A 19367-nucleotide genomic window follows, 5' to 3' on the forward strand; every position below is an offset into this window, starting at 1 on the left:
CATATCAGTCTCAGTATCCAATTTATTTCTCTATTTTGTTTTGATTACACAGTATTAATAAAAATCCTGATTCACATAGACATATAGATACTAGCGGTAATAACTGGCTTTGAACTTAGAAAAAGGAAGCAAGCAGGCAAAAACTCAATTCAGAGTTCTGCAACAAGTCTACTAAGCACATCAGGAAAACATTACTGATTTTCAAAGTGTTAAAATTTAGTATTTGAAACACCAGAATGAACATATTATCCTAAAATGACAGTTTAATTAATTGTATTTAATTTTTGAAATATCTTGAAAAATATTTACAGAACTCTTAAAGCTATTTATAGGAACCTAGGGTTCTGTAAGAAAGTTTAAAAATCCTGCTTAATAGTTATACTTTTAATATTGGAATATATTCCTTCTTCCAAAGTCAGACTATTATTTGGTGGGGGGGGGGGACAGAGTATCTAATTGTATCTTTCTTCCATCAAACCTTGATCTAGTTCATTTCTTTAAAGGAATACAGAATAAATCTAATTTATTTTCCATTTGACGCTACTTTAAGTATCATCCCCAGGTCTTCTCCAGAAAATAAGTCATTAATTCTTTACATGATGTATGATGTGAGAGCTGTTCATTTAAAAAACTCAAGTTTACCCAAAGGTGTAGTACCTAGAATTGAGCATAAGTGAACTACTGTATTTTTGTTAATGGACTTAAATCGCACATTGGCAACAGCCACATTAATTATAAATCAAATACATACTAATATATATCTAAAACTTTGTGATCTTTTTAGCTCTGAAACCAGGTCTCTTCATCTCTGCATTTATAGATGCTTTATTTTTAATAAATGAGTGAAAAAAAAGATTCTATTAAGTTATGTGTTTATTACAGAGATTTGAGAATAAGGACAAAATACAAAGGAAATTTAAAGTCACCCCCATCAACATGTCAACATATTTCCCCAGACCTTCGCCATGCATGTGTACACAAATATTTTTTATACAATAGAAAAATCATGTAAATCTTCGTTATAGCCTACTAATGAATACTCTACCAGGGACATTTCCCTGTAAAACTAAATATTTTTCAAAAATCAATTTTTATGATTGCATTATGGTCTATCCACTATATAGATTCACCATAACTGAACTATTCTGTGTTGGATATTTAAGCTACTTCTGTTATGAGCTTTTATACCTAATGCCATTATGAACACTGTTGCATGTAAATATTTTCTGTGCTCTCAAATGATTTTTTTCTCTCCTTTCTTTTCCTTTAATAATCAAGAAGTAGCAGACTTTATGTCTGTTGAGCATCGTTTCATGAGCTTCTGCTCATTAGTTCACCATTCGGAAAGTAAGAGCACTTTGAAACTTCATTCTGTTTTTCCAAAAGATTACATATGCCTGCCAGTTTTTTGGTTTTTACAAATCTTATATGTATGCAAGTCTTCTCTTAATCAAGATTCTCAATGAGACAGAACAAATAATTTAAAAAATAAGCTGTGCGTTACTGAGGATTTACTTTGCATTGAGACCTACAATAGATACCTCTTATTAGTCTAAAATTTGTTAAAACTTTGCGAAGAGGTGGACATGAAAAAATGCTGTCCAGATTCCTCAACAGTCCTTCAGGAATTGTTCCAGTTGCACAGAGCTGCCTCACCCAAGGTCAAGTACTTCTGGGAGTAGCACATATCCAATAACAGATCAAGCAACAGAGAGAGGTCTTATTCCTCCTGGGTTAACTCTCACAGGCCATTTCAGCTCCAAAGATATGGGGGGGGGGGGGGTCAGCTAAGGCTGTGAGTCTGCAACGCAGTTCTACTCTCTCAGTGCTCTAAGAGTATGCACAGTTCTCTTTTTCTCCCTCTCTTTCCACAGATGTTGATCCCTAATGAAATCCTGAACACCGAACTAACTTGGGAGTCTTCTTTCTGGAGAATTCAAACTGCAACAAGCAGTGTTACTATTACCATTACAAAGAGAAGGAAAACTAAGGTTTGAAAAGTCTTTCTTTTCGAAAAATGTGATGGTCTATTCATCTCCAGTACATTAAAATTTCTCCTATACTCCAATATTCATGATCGATGACCCATGCCATTTCTCTAATCATATTCCAGCAAGATCTTTTAACAACATGAGATGTAATTATCTGAATTTGGGACCCTAACTAGTTAAGGCAGTTTAGTGACTCTCTTGGCTCTTCTTGTCTTCTTGGTTTGCCAGTCTCCTCCTCACCTGGTCTTTTACTTAGTCTTTCCACTCTGAAAATAATTCTCCTCAAAAGAGACCAGAAAAGCAAAATAGAAGTTGTATAGCTCTCTTTCTTTCCTGATCATCAGTTAGTGATTCCACAATCCACATAAGTATATTCCCTTTATGGTGCATGTTATTTTGTTATTTAAAATACCATCCTTGTTAACTTAGCACTTTCACCTAAATTTTCCATTTTCCTAATTTTCCTGACAAAGACCACAGGTTCACAAAATCTCTCTCTCTTATTAAATATATGCTGAGTTACTGATGTTTTTATTGAAAAAAAATGTTTTTTTAAATGACTCCTGAACAATTACCTAGCTTATTAGATGCCTCCAACTATCCCTACAACTTTCTTCCTCACTGGTATAATTTACGACTGTATTGCCCTACTTTTGACTTTTTAAAATTTCCCAATCTTCTTAAGGTATCCACATTTTAATGTCTTTGGTTTCAAAAAGTTGAGAAAAATAAAATCAGTTTTCCTTAACAAAGCACATGTCATTATAACTAGCACACCCTTCCATGGCACTTAGAAATACTAAAAGGTCAGAGTCACACTCTCTATTTTATTATTTCAGCTTTACCAATAGTTGCAGAACCAGAGACAGCTGAGAACTAAGGAATCAAAGAAAAAATTCCTCCTTTGCAGTGAGAATTAAGTAAGAACAAGACATGCTTCTTGAACCTTAAGAACTTTTCAGGGACTCTGCTTTTATTTTTATTTTTTTTGTTTATTTATTTATTTTGCTTTTTAGGGCCTCACCTGCGGCATATGGAGGTTCCCAGGCTAGGGGTCTAATCAGAGCTACAGCTGCTGGCCTACACCACAGTCACAGCAACACAGGATCCGAGCCACGTCTGTGACCTACACCACAGCTCACAGCAACGCTGGATCCTTAACCCACTGATTGAGGCCAGGGATCAAACCCGCAACCTCATGGTTCCTAGTCAGATTCGTTTCTGCTACGTCATGACAGGAACTCAGGGACTCTTCTTGTAGAAAATGAGATTTCTAGCACTAGTAAGTATGGAGAGCTGTAATCTCCCACAATTTATCTTGTTTCAATGTTTATTTTATACTATGTTTGTAATTACAATACATTTATGATGCATTAAGAAATAATTGTCCATATTCTGTCCATACTAAAGTAACAATACTACTTTTTTCTTCCTCCCACATACAGACAACCTCCACTCTGCTTCTACTTTGTCACACCGATTCCCATATAAGTGATATTCTGACACAGAGTGTCTTTCTCCACTCTTTCTAGCAGATGTTTCTTTTGAATAAGACATACTAGTTTACAGTTACTTTTTACTCATTAATCTAAGCCATTAAGCCTTGGTAATAGGTAAAATCTTAAATATGCCTCTCTATTCCAATTCATTTTATTATCTCTATAGCTTCTACACAGATAGTAAAAATATTATTCCTGATGCTATTTTTCTTTTCTTTTAGTCTATGAATTCTTTAGTATATTCATTTTTTAAAAATTTTTTTATTTCAGAGGAGGTCAAATAGGTATGAGAGATCATAATAAAGCTTGATATGATTGAAAAACAAACAAAAAGACCTCACCCTTCTTACATGATTTGGAAAGATTATGAGGTTGAATGTTTCACAGGGAAAGAACACATCCAAAACATCCCTTCAAATATACAACAAGGAAATAACTCAATTTCTTACTAACTTATAATTCAGAAGTAATTTTATGGTCCATGATGTGACTGAATTAACACTAGAGAGAGGGCAGTGAATGAAAACTATGAGCAAGCAAAGCAATCTATAGGACTTAGGTAACATTCCCTCCCATAATTCATTTGCAAGCCAGAAGGAACAATGTAGGGCATAAGTCAAGAAGAGAATAACCACGCAAAAGTTCAGTATAGCTCTTTCTGATCACATTAAACTCACCCTCAAACCTAAAACAAACAGGAGTTTTTTACTGTATATTCAGTATAAGATGCTATAAAATGTGTTCTTGGATCCTTTTAGGTAATCATGGGCGTGCCAGAAAATAACATACCAGAAAAGGTGAACTTGGCGAGTGAGATAAAGAGAGAAGAAAGTGGATATTCACCATCCTGCATATATTTGTACCACTGAAAGCACTTTTACATTCCTGAACATTTTATAGCCCCATAAGAAAGCTCTGAAGGGAGGCAGAACAGTTATGATTATCTGTATTGGAAAGGTAAGGAAACTGGCATAAAGCAATTATTTTATGTTCCAGATTAAATTAATGGGAAAGTCAACATTAGAAACCAGAAACCAGGAGTTCCCATCTTGGCGCAGCGGAAACAAATTCAACTAGGAACCATGAGGTTGAGAGTTCAATCCCTGGCCTCGCTCAGTGGGTTAAGGGATCTGGTGTTGCCATGACCTGTGGCTTAGGTTACAGATGTGGCTCATATCTGATGTTGCTGAGGCTGTGGAGTAGGCCGGCAACTGTAGCTCTGACTGGACCTCTAGCTTTGGAACCTCCATATGCTATGGGTGTGGCCCTAAAAAGCAAAAAAAAAAAAAAAAAAAGGAAAAACCCAGAAATCACAATCTCAGATTTTAAATTCAATCACCACCTATGACAGACAAAATTATTAAGTGTGAAACTAGTAAGACAGGTCATTCTGGAATGATACTACACCTCCGGACACCCGCTTCACAACCACAAAACTACGTGTCATAACATAGAAAGAAAAACAAGGACGTGGCCTTAGCTGGTACCCCTGAGACAGAAAGAGAGGCAATACGGGAAAGACTAAGCACCCTGACAACCTAGTTCCCAATCCTATTGGAAGAGTGCCTCTCCACAGTGTAATGGTCACAGTGTTCTCAAACTGCTCTTTTCATCTTTCCTTTTCTCACTATTTGAAACAAAGTATGATCAGATCAGAATCACTAACCTCAGGAATAATAAGTCTAGTATCTAGGTCTTGTTTCATCTCCATTTGTCAACATTTTGGATTTCTTTAATTCTGGCTCCAAGACTCCACTTCTACTAATTAAGCCTACAGGACACAACATGGCAAAGAGACATTTAATTTTCTGACTCTTAAAACGCTTACAATAGTCTCTTCATACACACACACACACACGTATATGTGCATATGTGTGTTTTATAAAATACTTTGGACTGAAAAAAATACTTACGAAGGTAAAGAACAAATAAAAATCTGATCTCTGGCATCTTATCAATCAAAACTTTTTTCCAGTATCTTCATATGCATCTAACTACCCAAAAAATTATGTTCATAAATTATGACCAAAAGGTGCTGCCAAATCTTGACATTCCTTCTGAATACCCAAAGATTAAACTAGAATAAATATGATGTAAATATTTTACCATAGCTAATTTCCTGAATATTGATCTGTGTCCTAGCAATTACTAAGCAATAGACTATTTTTCCATCATAATGGATAAATTATTATAAAATTTTGCTAAAAATATTATAGAGTTTCCACGTATTGTTACCTATTCTGTACCACTGTTTTCCATGAAGGGGAAAGGTGTCATCAATGAAGATCAGAAATTATCTAAGACCTTGAGAATGAGTTACAGAGAGCTGAAATACTCTTCAACAGCTACTTCTGACTATTAGTTTTGGAAATCACAGAAATTATCTCACAAGGTAATATACAAATATATACAACAAATGAGAAAATAAGCCCAGAAAGACTATGTAACTCATTCAAGATTACACAGCTAAATAAGCAGGAGAACCACCTGGCTTCAAAAGTCTTTTCTTTGCACTGCTCCAATCTGAGGGAGTAGAAGAAATGCAGAGTAGCTCACTTTGTGTTAAGTTCCAATAGTTTGGCATTGGATAGATAGATAACATGGCATCAGCAAGTTATTTGGCACGGTTCACAAGAGGTAGAATGTAACAACGTATCACAAAGTCTCCATCTGTTGCTGGATCCTTGTTACTATTGAGGCAGAATGTTGAAGAAGGAAAAAAATGCATAGGATGCATCTCAATATTTCCTATGTGTTTATCTCTAAAATAATTCATAGAATTTTTAATACTTCAAGATCAGTTTTCAAATACTCAGTTGTTTAAAGTTTCCTAGATAATAGTTATAATTGTCAATTCAAGATCTTAGTTACCTGTAGAAAATTATGAAGGAAATTACGAAGTCATTTTAGATTTTCCTCTCAAAACTGCGAAGGGAATGATAAAAAAATTTATATATTATCTTCCTTCAGAAAGAAACAATGGTAAATAGAAAAAAATTGGTATATTTTAAGTCAGAGTGCTTTCAGTAATTAAAAAAAAAAAAAACTTAATGGCTGCTGCACCTGTGGCACATGGAAGTTCCCGAGCCGGGGACTGAATCTGAGCCATAGCTGTGACCTACACGGCAGCAGCGGCAACACCAGATTGTTTAATCCATGGCACTGGAAGTAATTTTTTTTTTAAATTATGGTGTTTCAAGGAAATTTATGTATGAATAAAAGTAACAAAAAATTCAAAGCAATTTTTCAAAATTAAGTAATCTTATAAGAAGTATGTATAAGTGGTAACAGAAACTTAAACAAGAAATCTAAAGATTCAATTTAACAGTGATTAAAAGCACCGACTATGAAGCCAGATACTGTCTATCTTGGGTTTCTCATCTCTAAAAAGGAGGAAATAGCTCTATTCCTACCTCTGAGGGTTGCTTTAAAAATTAAATAAAATAATCTGTTTAAATAGAAGAAAAGGGCTGACATGTAAACACTATGAAAATAATAGCTACTGCTATTCTAAATTCTGTAAAAAAATAAATAACCAACTCACTAGAAAAACTTAGCATATCCTGACCTCAAATACTATAGAGCTGTGCATTAATTATTAAACGACTGAGAACATCTCTATTAAAAATTCACAGAAAAGAAATGAAAGTAGGTACAAATAAATTAGGAGTGGTCCAAATATCTTTCAAATCACTTAATTTGTTTACCTGAAATAACAGGCCATGCTAGTAATAGGCTATATCAATAAAAACATTGAAATGCTTTATTACAACAGGCACTATCAGGCTGGAAAACAGTCACAAGCGTTTATGCCTCTTCTATTAGTAGTTCTCCCCACCTAATGAAAGCAACCGAAGTTATTGACTATGGGATACAATCTCTATCAGATCCTACAATTCAGTCCTCTACTAGAGGTTTCTTCAAGTTTTCCACTGTAAAATTAGCGGCCTTTATAAGGCAAAAATATGTTTCTCTCTTTTCCTCAAGATAACCAAAAGAATCTACCTCTAACCATCCAGCCATTCGGCTAGCATTCGAGAGACAGCCTTCTAATAAGCCTGTTATTATGGCTCTGAACTTTCCAATAGAAAATGTAGTTCCTAAATCTATACATACAACATCATAAATCCAGTAAGAGAGAAATATTGCAAAGGACTACAGAAACAGAGAAATATATGACAATAACATTTCTGGGACTCCTCATAGTTTATAAGTACCTATTCATTCATTCATTATCTCATTTAATTCCTGTAACTACCTCTGAACAGATACTCTTTTTCATCTTAAACTCAAGAATATTAAAGTACAGAGGTCTCTACAGGATTGTTCATGTTTTAATAAACAGAGTCATAACAATCTTATCTTTGACTATACTTCATCATCAACTATATTTACAGCTCTGAAAAAACACAGGCCATGTTTTCTGTTTTCCATTTCAGGCCATGACTGCTGTCCAGTCTCACGTCTCAATCAGTCCTTTAACTTCCCATCTCCGTAAGCTCTGTGCCTCTCTCTGTCCTCCCTTATCGACATCTCTAGCTCACAAAGAGCTCTAAGTGGTATCAGAAACTGTATCTTTGTGTCTATCGTGACTAGCACAGCACTCGTCACAAAGTCATTGCTCCATGAACATGTAGTGAATAAATGACTAAGTAAATGTATGGATGGTTAACTTAAAAAGACGAGAAGTTGATAAAATGAATGATTCTGAAAAAGGCCAACTATTAAAAAAAAGACAAAAAAACCACAGAAAGAAATTCAGATCACTTATTTCTAATCTTAAAGGGTAATACTTTTTTTACGCCAAAATTAAGTTTACTTCATGAAAATATATTTGGAAATATGATTACAACATCATATTCAAGTATATACCCCTTCATGTTTTAGCGTAATTTGGCAAAAAAAAAAAAAGAGGCATAAAGAATAATAATACAATAAACATCCTTACTTCCAATACACAGCCTAAGAAATAAAACACTACCAACAGTCTTAACTTTTTTTTTTTTTTTTGCTTTTTAGGGTTGCACCCACAGCATGCGGAAGTTCCCAGGCTAGGGATTAAATCGGAGCTCTAGCCTCTGGCCTACACCACAGCCATAGCCACTTGGGATCTGAGCCACGTCTGTGACCTACACCACAGCTCATGGCAGTGCCAGATCCTTAATGTACCAAGCAAGGTCAGGGATGGAACCCGCATCCTTATAAATACTAGTTGGGTTCATTTCCACTGAGTCACACTGGGAACTCCAACAGTCTTAACTTTTATATGACCTGCTTTCCAGCTTTTTGTCTATTTTAGGGTCAAACCAAAGTCAATTTTAACTGTGTGGTAATTAAAGAAACAAGTATATTATTACGCTTTGTTTCCTTAACTCACTTTTCTGTTTTGAAGAATATTGCACAACCGTCCACATGCTTTCTCTCCTGCTCAGACATGATTTTGGCACGTGACTTTGGAGAAAAAAATCCATCATATCCACGCTCCTTCAATGCTGGCAGAAAGAGAGTGAAGTATTGCTCTGTTTCCACTTCCTGAGACGAAAGAAACATTATCAACACGACAGAGGAAAACTAAGATAGAAAAACGTACATCATTATGAGTAAGGTGTTACTAAGTTAAAATAGTTCACTTAACAATTATTATCTACCTTACCTTATTGCCAGCAGCCACCATTTGACAACGGCAGCTTTTTAATTTCTAAAAGAACTGGAAAGTGACATGATTTTCTCATGCTCACACAGCTGGTTTAGTCCCAAGTTTCTTGACTCCCAATTTAGAGTTTATTCCACTATACTTCACTTCCCCAACTGGTAACTGAATGAAGAAAGTTGGTCATATTGCATATTAAGTGGTAGGGAATACCAAATTTTATACATAAAGAGGTAATTTTTATATTTACTGTTTCTAAACTGTGATGGAAAGGAATGATAGTCAAAGAGTGAGAAGCTTAAGATCTACCAACAAAAAATTCTACTTATTAGCAATTTTTAGGTCCCTGAACACCCCCCATCCAATGGTCTGTGTTAATTTAATTATTAAGTGAGACTATTTTATTCTTTGACCCCCCCAACACATTATTTTAAAAAATCTTCCCATATGAAATAATCAAGTATGAAGATAATGATTTATGTATGCTAATGCTGATAACCCATAGTTTTATAATAGTAAAAACTTATAAACAGTACGAATATCCAAATGCAGGGAAAATGCTAAATCAATCAATATACAGTCATATAATTGGCTTCGAAGAATTTTAGTAATATGGAAAGTGCATTAAGAACAATAAACAAGAAACAAAATATGTCAATAGTGTGCTGTTTTGAAAACTTATCTGTAAATAGGCAAGTGAATTTAAAAAAAAAAGAAGAAATACTTCAGAAGTTTTAATCCAGCAACCATCTTTGGGATATGGGCTGAAGTATTCTCTTCAATTATTCTTTATATTTTTTCAAAATTTCCAAATTCTCTAGAATGACTACTTTATAGCACATTATTATTTCTACAATAAAATATCTTTTAAAATTAAAATATACTTCACACTATACTTGGAAGAGTGTGAGGCTGTTATTACTACAAATAGTGAGTCAAAAGGAGGATAATTAGGGCGCTCCTGCTGTGGCACAATGATTTAAGAATCTGATCAACTGCAGTGGCTTGGGTCACTGCAGAGGCATGGGTTTGAGTCCTGGTCTAGCACAGTGGGTTAAAAGGATTTGGCATTGGAGTTTCCATCATGGCTCAGTGGTAACGAACCCAACTAGGATCATGACGATGCAGGTTTGATCGCTGGCCTCACTCAGTGGGTTAAGGATACAGCATTGCCATAAGCTGTGTTGTAGGTTGCAGACACGGTTCAGATCCTACGTTGCTGTGGCTGTGGCACAGGCCAACAGCTGAAGTTCCAATTAGACCCCTAGGCTGGAAACTTTCATTTGCCACAAGTACGGCCAAAAAAAAACAAAAAAAACCAAAAGCAAGATCTGGTGTTGCCATAGTTGTGGCATAGGTCACAGCTGCAGCTCAAATTCAATCCCTGTCCCAGGAATTTCCATGTGCCACAGGTGTGGCCATTTAAACAACAACAACAACAACAACGAAAAAGAGGACAATTAATTATGACAAGCCTACTTGTGTACTTTTATTTGCCTCCTCCTCCCCCCAATTCTGTGTCAGTTCTCAGTGTTTAGAAGAATACTTAATTTTTGAAGATTTCTTCTTGTTATTTCCAAGGGAGTCAAAGGAACCATGGATAACATAAATTTAAATCAAGCTACTTCAATACAAAAAAATTATTATCAAAGTAATAACTTTCTTCTTAAGCTATGCTGAAAGGAACATGTGAAATTATAAACCCATAACCTTGTTGACTATTCATTAGCTGAGTGCTGAAAAAAAGCAATAAAACACATATTTCAATAGAAAAGTGCTTCATCAGTTAAATTCATTACAATAAAGTATCTAAGTTTCAGAGGTTGTTTTCACAACAAAGTAAAATGCATGATTTATAGTACAATATTTTTAAGTCTTTAAAATGTTAATCATTAAGAAACAATGGTGAGCAAGTAATTTTGTTTTACAGATTCAATTATAAGTTAAATTTATATTCCTTAAAGATGCAGTCTTCTACAGTTTTCTCTTTCAGCAGTACCAGTGATTTGTTCATAAGATGAATTAACATGAACAATGCGGTGAGATTATTTTCACTCAAGAAAACATTAAATGAGTGTTAAGTGGATGGCTATTAGCAAAACAGTTTCACTGTGGAAATATCTTAAGTGATTATTTAATTTGTCCTTTAAAAAAAAAAAAAAACAGAGAGAGAAGAGAAAATAATTCCTTTGGGTTTTGCTTCAAACACAGATCTCTCCCAGAAGTAAGATCTTTTATTATTTTTAGGTTCACCTTTAAGTTAAAGACAATTTAATTTCTATAGTGTTACCTGAAGACTAATGATATCTGCGTCACAGTTAACAATTTCTTCCATAATTCCCTTTTTCCTGTATTCCCAGTTTAATGCCCAGGATGGGCAGTAGCCATATAGCTGCCGGGTGGCGTATTTATCACATAACACATTGTAACACATAACCGTGAATGATGCTAAGAAGTGGGAGAAAAAAACAACAGAAAAAAGGGAGAAAATTAGGCAGTATCACGTGTACACAAGCACACATGCCACACAAACATACTCCAAATATCAGTCTGTGAAATACCATGGGCAAGATTCTATTAAGCTCTGTGATAAAAGTTCTTTAACCAGAGTTAAGACTAATAGTTCATATTTGAGATTTTTAGGATATTTGAGATTTTTAGGATATTTTAATAAGTAAAAATCTGAATTTTAACTCAGATTTTTGCACCGTATGAATGGAACAAAAGTAAATTACAAAGATGTAAATTTTAGTTTCTCACTAAAAGGCTCTGATTTCATGAGCCTGTATTAACAAAATATCCATACTTAGTACTTTTTTGGGCCTCCTAGTGCTCTCACTGCTCTGAGCCAGAAGAATATGGACTAAGAAAGTTTAGTCATAAGAGAATCCTTTTTACCAAATCAAATGTTCATTTCTAAAATTATATTCTCACTTAGAAATACCCTTGAACTATAAAAGTACTATGAGCAAATGAACAGGAGAACACACCTTGTATCTCTGCTACTCACAAGTGTGCTCTAAGTACCAGCAGCATCAGTTATCACCTCCAAACTTAGAAATGCAAAATTTCTGGCCTCACAAAGACTTAGTTAATTGGACCCTGCAACTCAACGAAATCCCCAGGTGATTCTTTTTTTTTTTTTTTTGGCTTTTTAGGGCCACACCTGTGGCATACGGAAGTTCCCAGACTAGGGGTCAAATCGGAGCTACAGCTGCCAGCCGCACCACAGCCACAGCAATGCAGGATCCGCGCCTTGTCTGTGACCTACACCACAGCTCACAGCAACTTGAGATCCTTATCCCACTGAGCTAGGCCAGGGATTGAACCTGCGTCCTCAGTCCTCATGGATACTAGTCGGGGTCTTTCCACTGAGCAATGACGGGAACTCCCCCCCACCCCAGGTGATTCTTACACACATGCACACGGGTTTCAAAAGCTCTGATTTTTATCACTAATTCTCTATCCTGGCCTCCCATTCAAATCACTTTGTAAACCTTTAAAAATGCTGATAACCAGGGCCCTACCCTGGGCTAATTAAGTCAGTATATTAGGATCTGAGTATTAATATTTTTAAAAAGCATCCCAGGTGATTATGATGGACAGATGCAGTTGAGAATCAAATCCTTATTAAAAAATGAGTAATCCAAGAAATGAGGTAACATTTGATTGAAGTTGATTCATAGTCAGATGATGGAAAAAGAATTAAGAGAAACATAGTTCAATGGTGCCCAGAGGATCTAACTGGCAGCCATCTTGAACACTGGTACCCCTTTCACTAACTGGAATTAATTCTTATCTAATTATTACCATTATAGTTTTGTGGCTCTTGGTCATCCTTAATCATTGTTAGTTATTACATATATGTGTGTGTGCATATATATATATATTTATGTACATATATGTGTGTATGTATGTATATATGTGTGTGTGTGTATATATATATGTATGTGTATATATATATCTCCCTGTGCACCCAAAGTATAAGGCATTTTCAATAATATCTTTTTTTTTTTTTTAAGCACTGATACATCCCAAGAAAAATCTAAACTGGTTTTTCAATAAGTAAAACCCAAGAACACATTACTTAAGATTTCAACAACTAATGAAAACTTATTCCAGTTTCTTTTCATAATGGAAATGAAGGTATGTGATATTAGGAAAGCTTTTCTTCAAGATTATGTTAACTCGTACTCAAAAAGGGATTACTTTGAAGAACCAGAAAATGGTGTTTTTAATACCGCTTTAACACCAGAAAGAGAACAATTAATTATACATTAAGGAAGACTAAACATAAAACAAATCTGCCTAACTTAAGCCTTTGTTAAAAAAAAAAAAAAAACCTAAGGTATTTCTTTTACTCAGGCTAACAATGTGCATACTGATAACAGAAGTATTATTTGTCATTAACACTGACTTACTGCCTCTTAGAAGAGGCTGATACAATGGCTCTGGAGCACAGTGGGTTTAAAATTATTATCTCTAGGAGACTGCTGTATGTGATAATATTTCTCAGTGTTATTAAAATGTAAATAGAACCATGAAGATATTATACTACCTAAATTTCCCAATACCTAGAGCAAATGATTTTTCTGAATCCTTTTACTTCTTAAAAAAAAAAAAAAAAAAAAAAAAACTCATTAAACAGAGGTTTTAAAATACACAATAAATTCTGTAATTTAGCCTTTAAAAATTATTAGATATCAGCATTCAGTGATTGGTTTACTTTCACACTAAAACAGCAAAATTTTCATTTTAAAAATAAAATTAGATATCATGAAAACCATGAGTTGTGTTATATCTAATAAGCAGAAAGAAGTCCTATAAATGTCAAATCATCACTGGTCTGCACAAGGAGATGAAGGCTTATATTTTCTACATTACTGTAGTTAAGAAATCCTAAGTCATAAAATTAAATTACTCAAATCTTCACCCTATGCCATTTCTACACTTTGGGCCCACTATCATACTTTGCTGCCAATACAGTAATTTTGAGTTGGTCTAAACTACCTTCCACAGGTGTTACCAGTCTACCCACCTAAGAAAGATAAAGTATCCAAATAGTTTAAAATCTTTCAGAAGAAAATTCATTATTACTCACTTTTCTTAAATCACCAAACCCTGTGTGAAGATGACATTTAGAAGGCTCTATTACAAGAAATAAGTTTAAAACCAAGAGCTGCATCATTGTGAAAAATACGAGATTCTTGTATATAAGCCTTAGTCTGAACTTTAAATCTCTCAGTATTTTTAAACTCATCTACTCAGGGGAGGTAAAATGAAGGCCAGCTAATTATTTCAAAAAGCCTAAATGGCATTTCAAGTATTTCTGAAAAGAGTAAAGGATAAATAAGAAAAACTATTTACCTGATGGCAGAATTTGGTCTCGTTCTTTTAATGTAATCCATGGCCTCGGAGGAAGCTGCTCTGGATGAACTGAAAAAAAAAAAAAATTAAGCAAAATTTCATGTTTTCCTAAAATTCGTATCATTTATTTTATAATGTCAAATTGGCGTCTGTCTTCTCTTCACTAAAATGGCCCACAAACTGATTTAAAAATCCAGTGCTGAAATGTAACAAAGATTTAGAAGCTGAAGGAAGTTGACAAAGAGTTATGTAGAAAACATATGAGTAAATTCATTAATGGTATTTCTACTTACACAATATTTATAAAAAGTACCTATTTAAAACCTTAGGTGAGATCTTATGTCTTCATTACACATGTAAATTGTGTTGACTCAGCCTTGTTCCCAGCTGGAAAATCAAAGCTATGTGAAGTTTCAATACACTGATGAACAAAACACTCAAATGTTTTTAAAATGGAAAAAAAATATGAATGTATAATAAAAGTTAGGATTTCATTTCTTAGTTTTAATCTTTCTTTTATAATGACAGTGCAAAGCAAGAGTCTAGAACTACACTGTACAGAAAAAAAGGAAGGCACTGGTTAAACATTAATTGCTCAGATATGATTATCAATCCCATAGAACTAAATGCTACCTATCAGATGAAAGAAAAAATCACTAAGTTAGATTTAATCACCTCTTTTTCTTCTCCCTTTTGAAACATTTGAAATTATAGGGTAATGTGATTCAAGTTTGCAGATTTACCCAGGAAATTAGTGCCTAAGAAATGTATTCCTTTAAAGTAAAAACACTTCATTGTCATCCAGCCAGAAATTTTGACCAAAGTATCCAAGATCTTACCTAAAAAAAAAAGTATCCAAGATCTTTTTTAAAATGTCAGTTTACTACTTTGGTGTTCCAAAAGTCTATCTAAAGGATGCCTGCTTTGGCAGCCATGCTTTTCACAAAGTGAAATGAACATTATTTTGTATGGTCCATAACTTGTCAGGAAAGGAATGAAGGTCATCATAAGATAACAAACCAACCATCTAGGTAGTTCAGCATATTGAATCATGGAAAATAATCATGCCTGCGAGGAGTGCCATGCCACAATCAGGGCAACTCTCTCAAAAATAAAAAGGCCATTATATAAATGAACACTCTAGCTGCTGAGATCCTTATTAGCAAATGGTTAAGAATTCAGAAATCAAGAAAAGTATCAGGAGTTCCCACTGTGGCTCAGCGGAAATGAACCTGACTAGTATCCATGAGGATGCGGGTTCAATTCCTGGCCTCGCTCAGTGGATCAGAGATCCAGCATTGCCATCTAGGTCCCAGACATGGCTAGGATCTTCCTTGGCTGTGGAGTAGGCTAGGCAGCTGCAGCTGTGATTTGATCCCTTGCCTGGGAACTTCCATATGCCATGGGTGTGGCCTTATAAAGCAAAAAAAAAAAAAAAAAAAAAAAGGAAAAGACAATTATCAAAGTAAAGCACATAAGGTGATGTCAATATTGTGATGCTTCCCATATCTTAACTAATACAGCACAATATACCAGGATAAGTAAATGTATGGTATTGTCCAACAACAACCAAAGAATAAAAACATGGGGAAAGACACTCTATCTCACCAGTAACCAGGAAAAATAAAAAGATGAGATAGCATGTCTATTCAGGTTTACAAAAAAAAAGTTTAAGTTTAATAGTATCCGGAATTGGTGAAGGAGATAAGAAAGAGATACTTAATGCACAACTGGTAGAAGTACAAATTGGTACAGCTACCTGGAAGGACAAATTGGCACCATCTTTTAAAATTTATAACATTCATGTCCCTTTGACCCAGGAATTCCAATTGATGTTCATTATACCATCATTTATAATAGCAAAAGCAATGGTAAATAGCTTATATCCATTTTACAGACATCTATGCTACAGTTTAAAAGAAAAAAAGATATATGTGTGCTAAGGTGGAAAGGCATGTAAAAAATACTGTTGAGAGGGAAAAAAGCAGAAAAATATATAGTAATAAGAAAAAAATTTTATTAGAAAAAATGTAAAACACACATGCAAAGTAATACTATTAAATTTCTACGTGGTATAATTTTTATATGTAAATGTCTATAGAAATGCCTACAAGGATACACACCCAACTTATATGTGCATTTACTCTTACATGGAGGGAACTAGAATTAAAGTTCGTGGTCAAAGGAAAATATAGTCTTAACTGGAATTTTAACATTTTTTAAAAGGAGAATATTATACTCGTGTGTCTTTCATGCAATACGTCTTTCAACATCATACCTAAAATGCGATAAAACTATTCTCCCATTTTTATCTCCTATACTTGCCACACTAAGTTCTAGACAGCACTGCAACCAGACTTGAAGCCATCAGGAGTAAACAAGGATGGGAGGGCAAGAAAAGTCTGACTTCTCTGACCAATGGAATGAAAAGGGGAAAGCCCAGCAGGGAATAGGTGAGAAGCCCACAGCCAGTGGTAGTGACGACCCAAAGCTGCTGATGGTGACATCAACAGAGTCCCAAAATCTAATCCACTCCACACCTCATAGTGGCCTGGTCTCCCACAGTGTGAGTGCAAGCTGAGCCTGGAAGGGCCCACAGAACCCACATGCTAAAACTAAACTGGGCAGTTGCCTGCTACTGAGACTTTTCCTGAGTCTTCTAACATAATATTCTAAATATCTAGGGCCCAAGTGAACATCACTGGTCATACCAAAGACCAGGAAAAATCGCAACTCAAGTGAAAAAAGACTTCCAACAGAAATCAACACAGAGATGATACAGATGTTGAAATTATCTGACAGAAATTTTAGAGCAGCCATGATAGAGCTGCTTCAAAAATTACAAATTCTCTTAAAACAGATGAAAAAATAGAAAATGCCAGCAAAGAAGTGGAAGAGCACAATAGTAAGGATAACAAAAGATAAAATGAGTGAAATTTGAGGGCAAATCAAGAGAATTTACCCAAATGAACAATAAAGAGAAAACAAACAAAAAGAACAGAGCTTAAGGGACCTGCGGAACTATAACAAAAGATCTCAGATCATCTTATTATCAGAGTCCAGAAAGAGAGGAAACAGAATATAGACTTAAAAAGTATTCTAAGAAATAATGACTGAAAATTCCCAAATTTAGTATAGAAGTTCAAGATGTGCAAACTTCAAGCAGAAACCGTACCAAAACACATCATAATGAAACTGCTGAAAACTAAAGACAAAGAATCTCAAAAACATCTGAGAAAAGACGCATTTCCTAAAGAGGAACAAAAGGTTTCTTTTCTAAAACCATGGTGGCCAGAGGAAATGGGAGAATTATTTTTCAAGTGCTAAAAGAACTGTCACCTCAAATTCTGTTTCCAGCAACACTTTCCTTCATAAATCAAGGAAAAATAAAGTTGTTATCAAAGGAAAACTAAAAGACTTTGTGGCTAGCAGACCTGCCCTTAAAGAAAGGCTAAAGGAAACTCTCTAGACAGAAAGAAAATAATAACAATAGAAGAAATGGAATATCAAATAGAAGGAATGAGGAATGAGTAAAATTAAAGGTATGTATAACAAATTAATCTTCTCTGCATGAGCTTCTTAACACATCTGTGGTCTGAAGCAAAAATTGTAACATCTGTGTGGTACTCACTGAAGGTAGAGGAAATATTATAGACAATTATATTTTAAAAGTAGGGAGGGTTGGAGTTCCCATTGTGGCTCAGAGGTAATAAACCCAGCTAGTATACATGAGGATGTGGGTTCAATCCCCAGCCCCACTCAGTGGGTTAAGGATACAGCATTGCCGTGAGCTGTGGTGTAGGTAGCAGATGCAGCTTGGATCTTGTGCTGCTGTGGCTTAGGCCAGTAGCTGCAGTTCTGATTCGACACCTAGCCTGAGAACTTCCATATGCTCCTGGTGCAGCCCAACACACACACACATACACACACACACACACACACACACACACACACACACACACACAAGTAGGGAGGGTGAAGGGACACAAATGGAAGTAGGGCATCAGTACTTCATTTAAAGTGATGAGACGCCAGTATCAATAGACTGTGCTAAGTATGTATATTTTGATTTCTAAAGTAACCATTCAGAATGCAACAAGGTTAAGGATTTGGCATTGTTAATACAGTGGCCTGGGTTGTTATGGTGCAGGTTCAATCTCTGGCCAGGAAACTTTTGTGTGCCACGGACAAAACAAACAAAAAAATTAACTTTAAATATCAATAGTCTAATAAACACACAAATTAAAAGAGTGGAGTCTTGACAGAGTATATGAAAACATATACATAACTGTCTGCTGATACAAGAAACTCACTTCAAATACCACAACACACAGTAAAGCTGATACTAAGAAGATGTAAACATGAAACAAAAAAAAAAAAGCCAGAGTGGTTTATATTAATATCAGATAAAGGACCCATTAAGAGCAAAGATACTGGGAACAAAGAAAGTGATTACACAATGATAAAAAGATCAATTCACAAAGAAGATGTAGCAACCCTAAATATGTATACACCAAACAACACAACTTGCAAAACACATGAAGCCAAAACTGACAGAGCTGGAAGGAGAAATAGACAAATCCACAATTACAGTTGGTGATTTCAACACCATAATGTCTGCACTTAATAAGACCACTAGATAGAAAATTACAAAAATAAATAGAAGAATTAAAAAGCACCAACTACCAACATGATCTAAGTTACATGTATAGATTACTCCATCCAACAAATGCAGAACATATATTGTTTTCAAGCACTCATAGGACGTTCACCAAGATAGACAATAAAACAGACCTCAGCAAATTTAAAGGAACTGAAATAATACAGACTGTTTCCCAACTGGTCCCAAACTGGAATCAA

The 19367-nt window shown here is 34.9% G+C and overlaps 1 protein-coding gene across 5 annotated transcripts in view; it reads right to left on the minus strand.

Annotated features, from left to right (window-relative positions):
- CNOT6L (CCR4-NOT transcription complex subunit 6 like) overlaps window positions 1-19367 on the minus strand; it is a 113570-nt gene that overhangs the window by 21987 nt on the left and 72216 nt on the right. For all 5 annotated transcript variants that reach the window (XM_021100613.2, XM_021100606.2, XM_021100607.2 and 2 more), the window contains exons 6-8: window positions 14508-14576; window positions 11431-11588; window positions 8868-9022 (exon numbers count right to left, since the gene is read on the minus strand). In XM_021100613.2, the coding sequence (XP_020956272.1) occupies window positions 8868-9022; window positions 11431-11588; window positions 14508-14576 (382 nt within the window). The remainder of the gene's footprint in view (window positions 1-8867; window positions 9023-11430; window positions 11589-14507; window positions 14577-19367) is intronic.

The sequence above is a fragment of the Sus scrofa genome, chromosome 8 (assembly GCF_054392235.1).
Source record: "Sus scrofa isolate SSC_HxYL_T2T_F1_AM1 chromosome 8, Sscrofa_HxYL_maternal_Yorkshire_Landrace_v2.0, whole genome shotgun sequence".
NCBI classification, from domain to species: Eukaryota; Metazoa; Chordata; class Mammalia; order Artiodactyla; family Suidae; genus Sus; species Sus scrofa.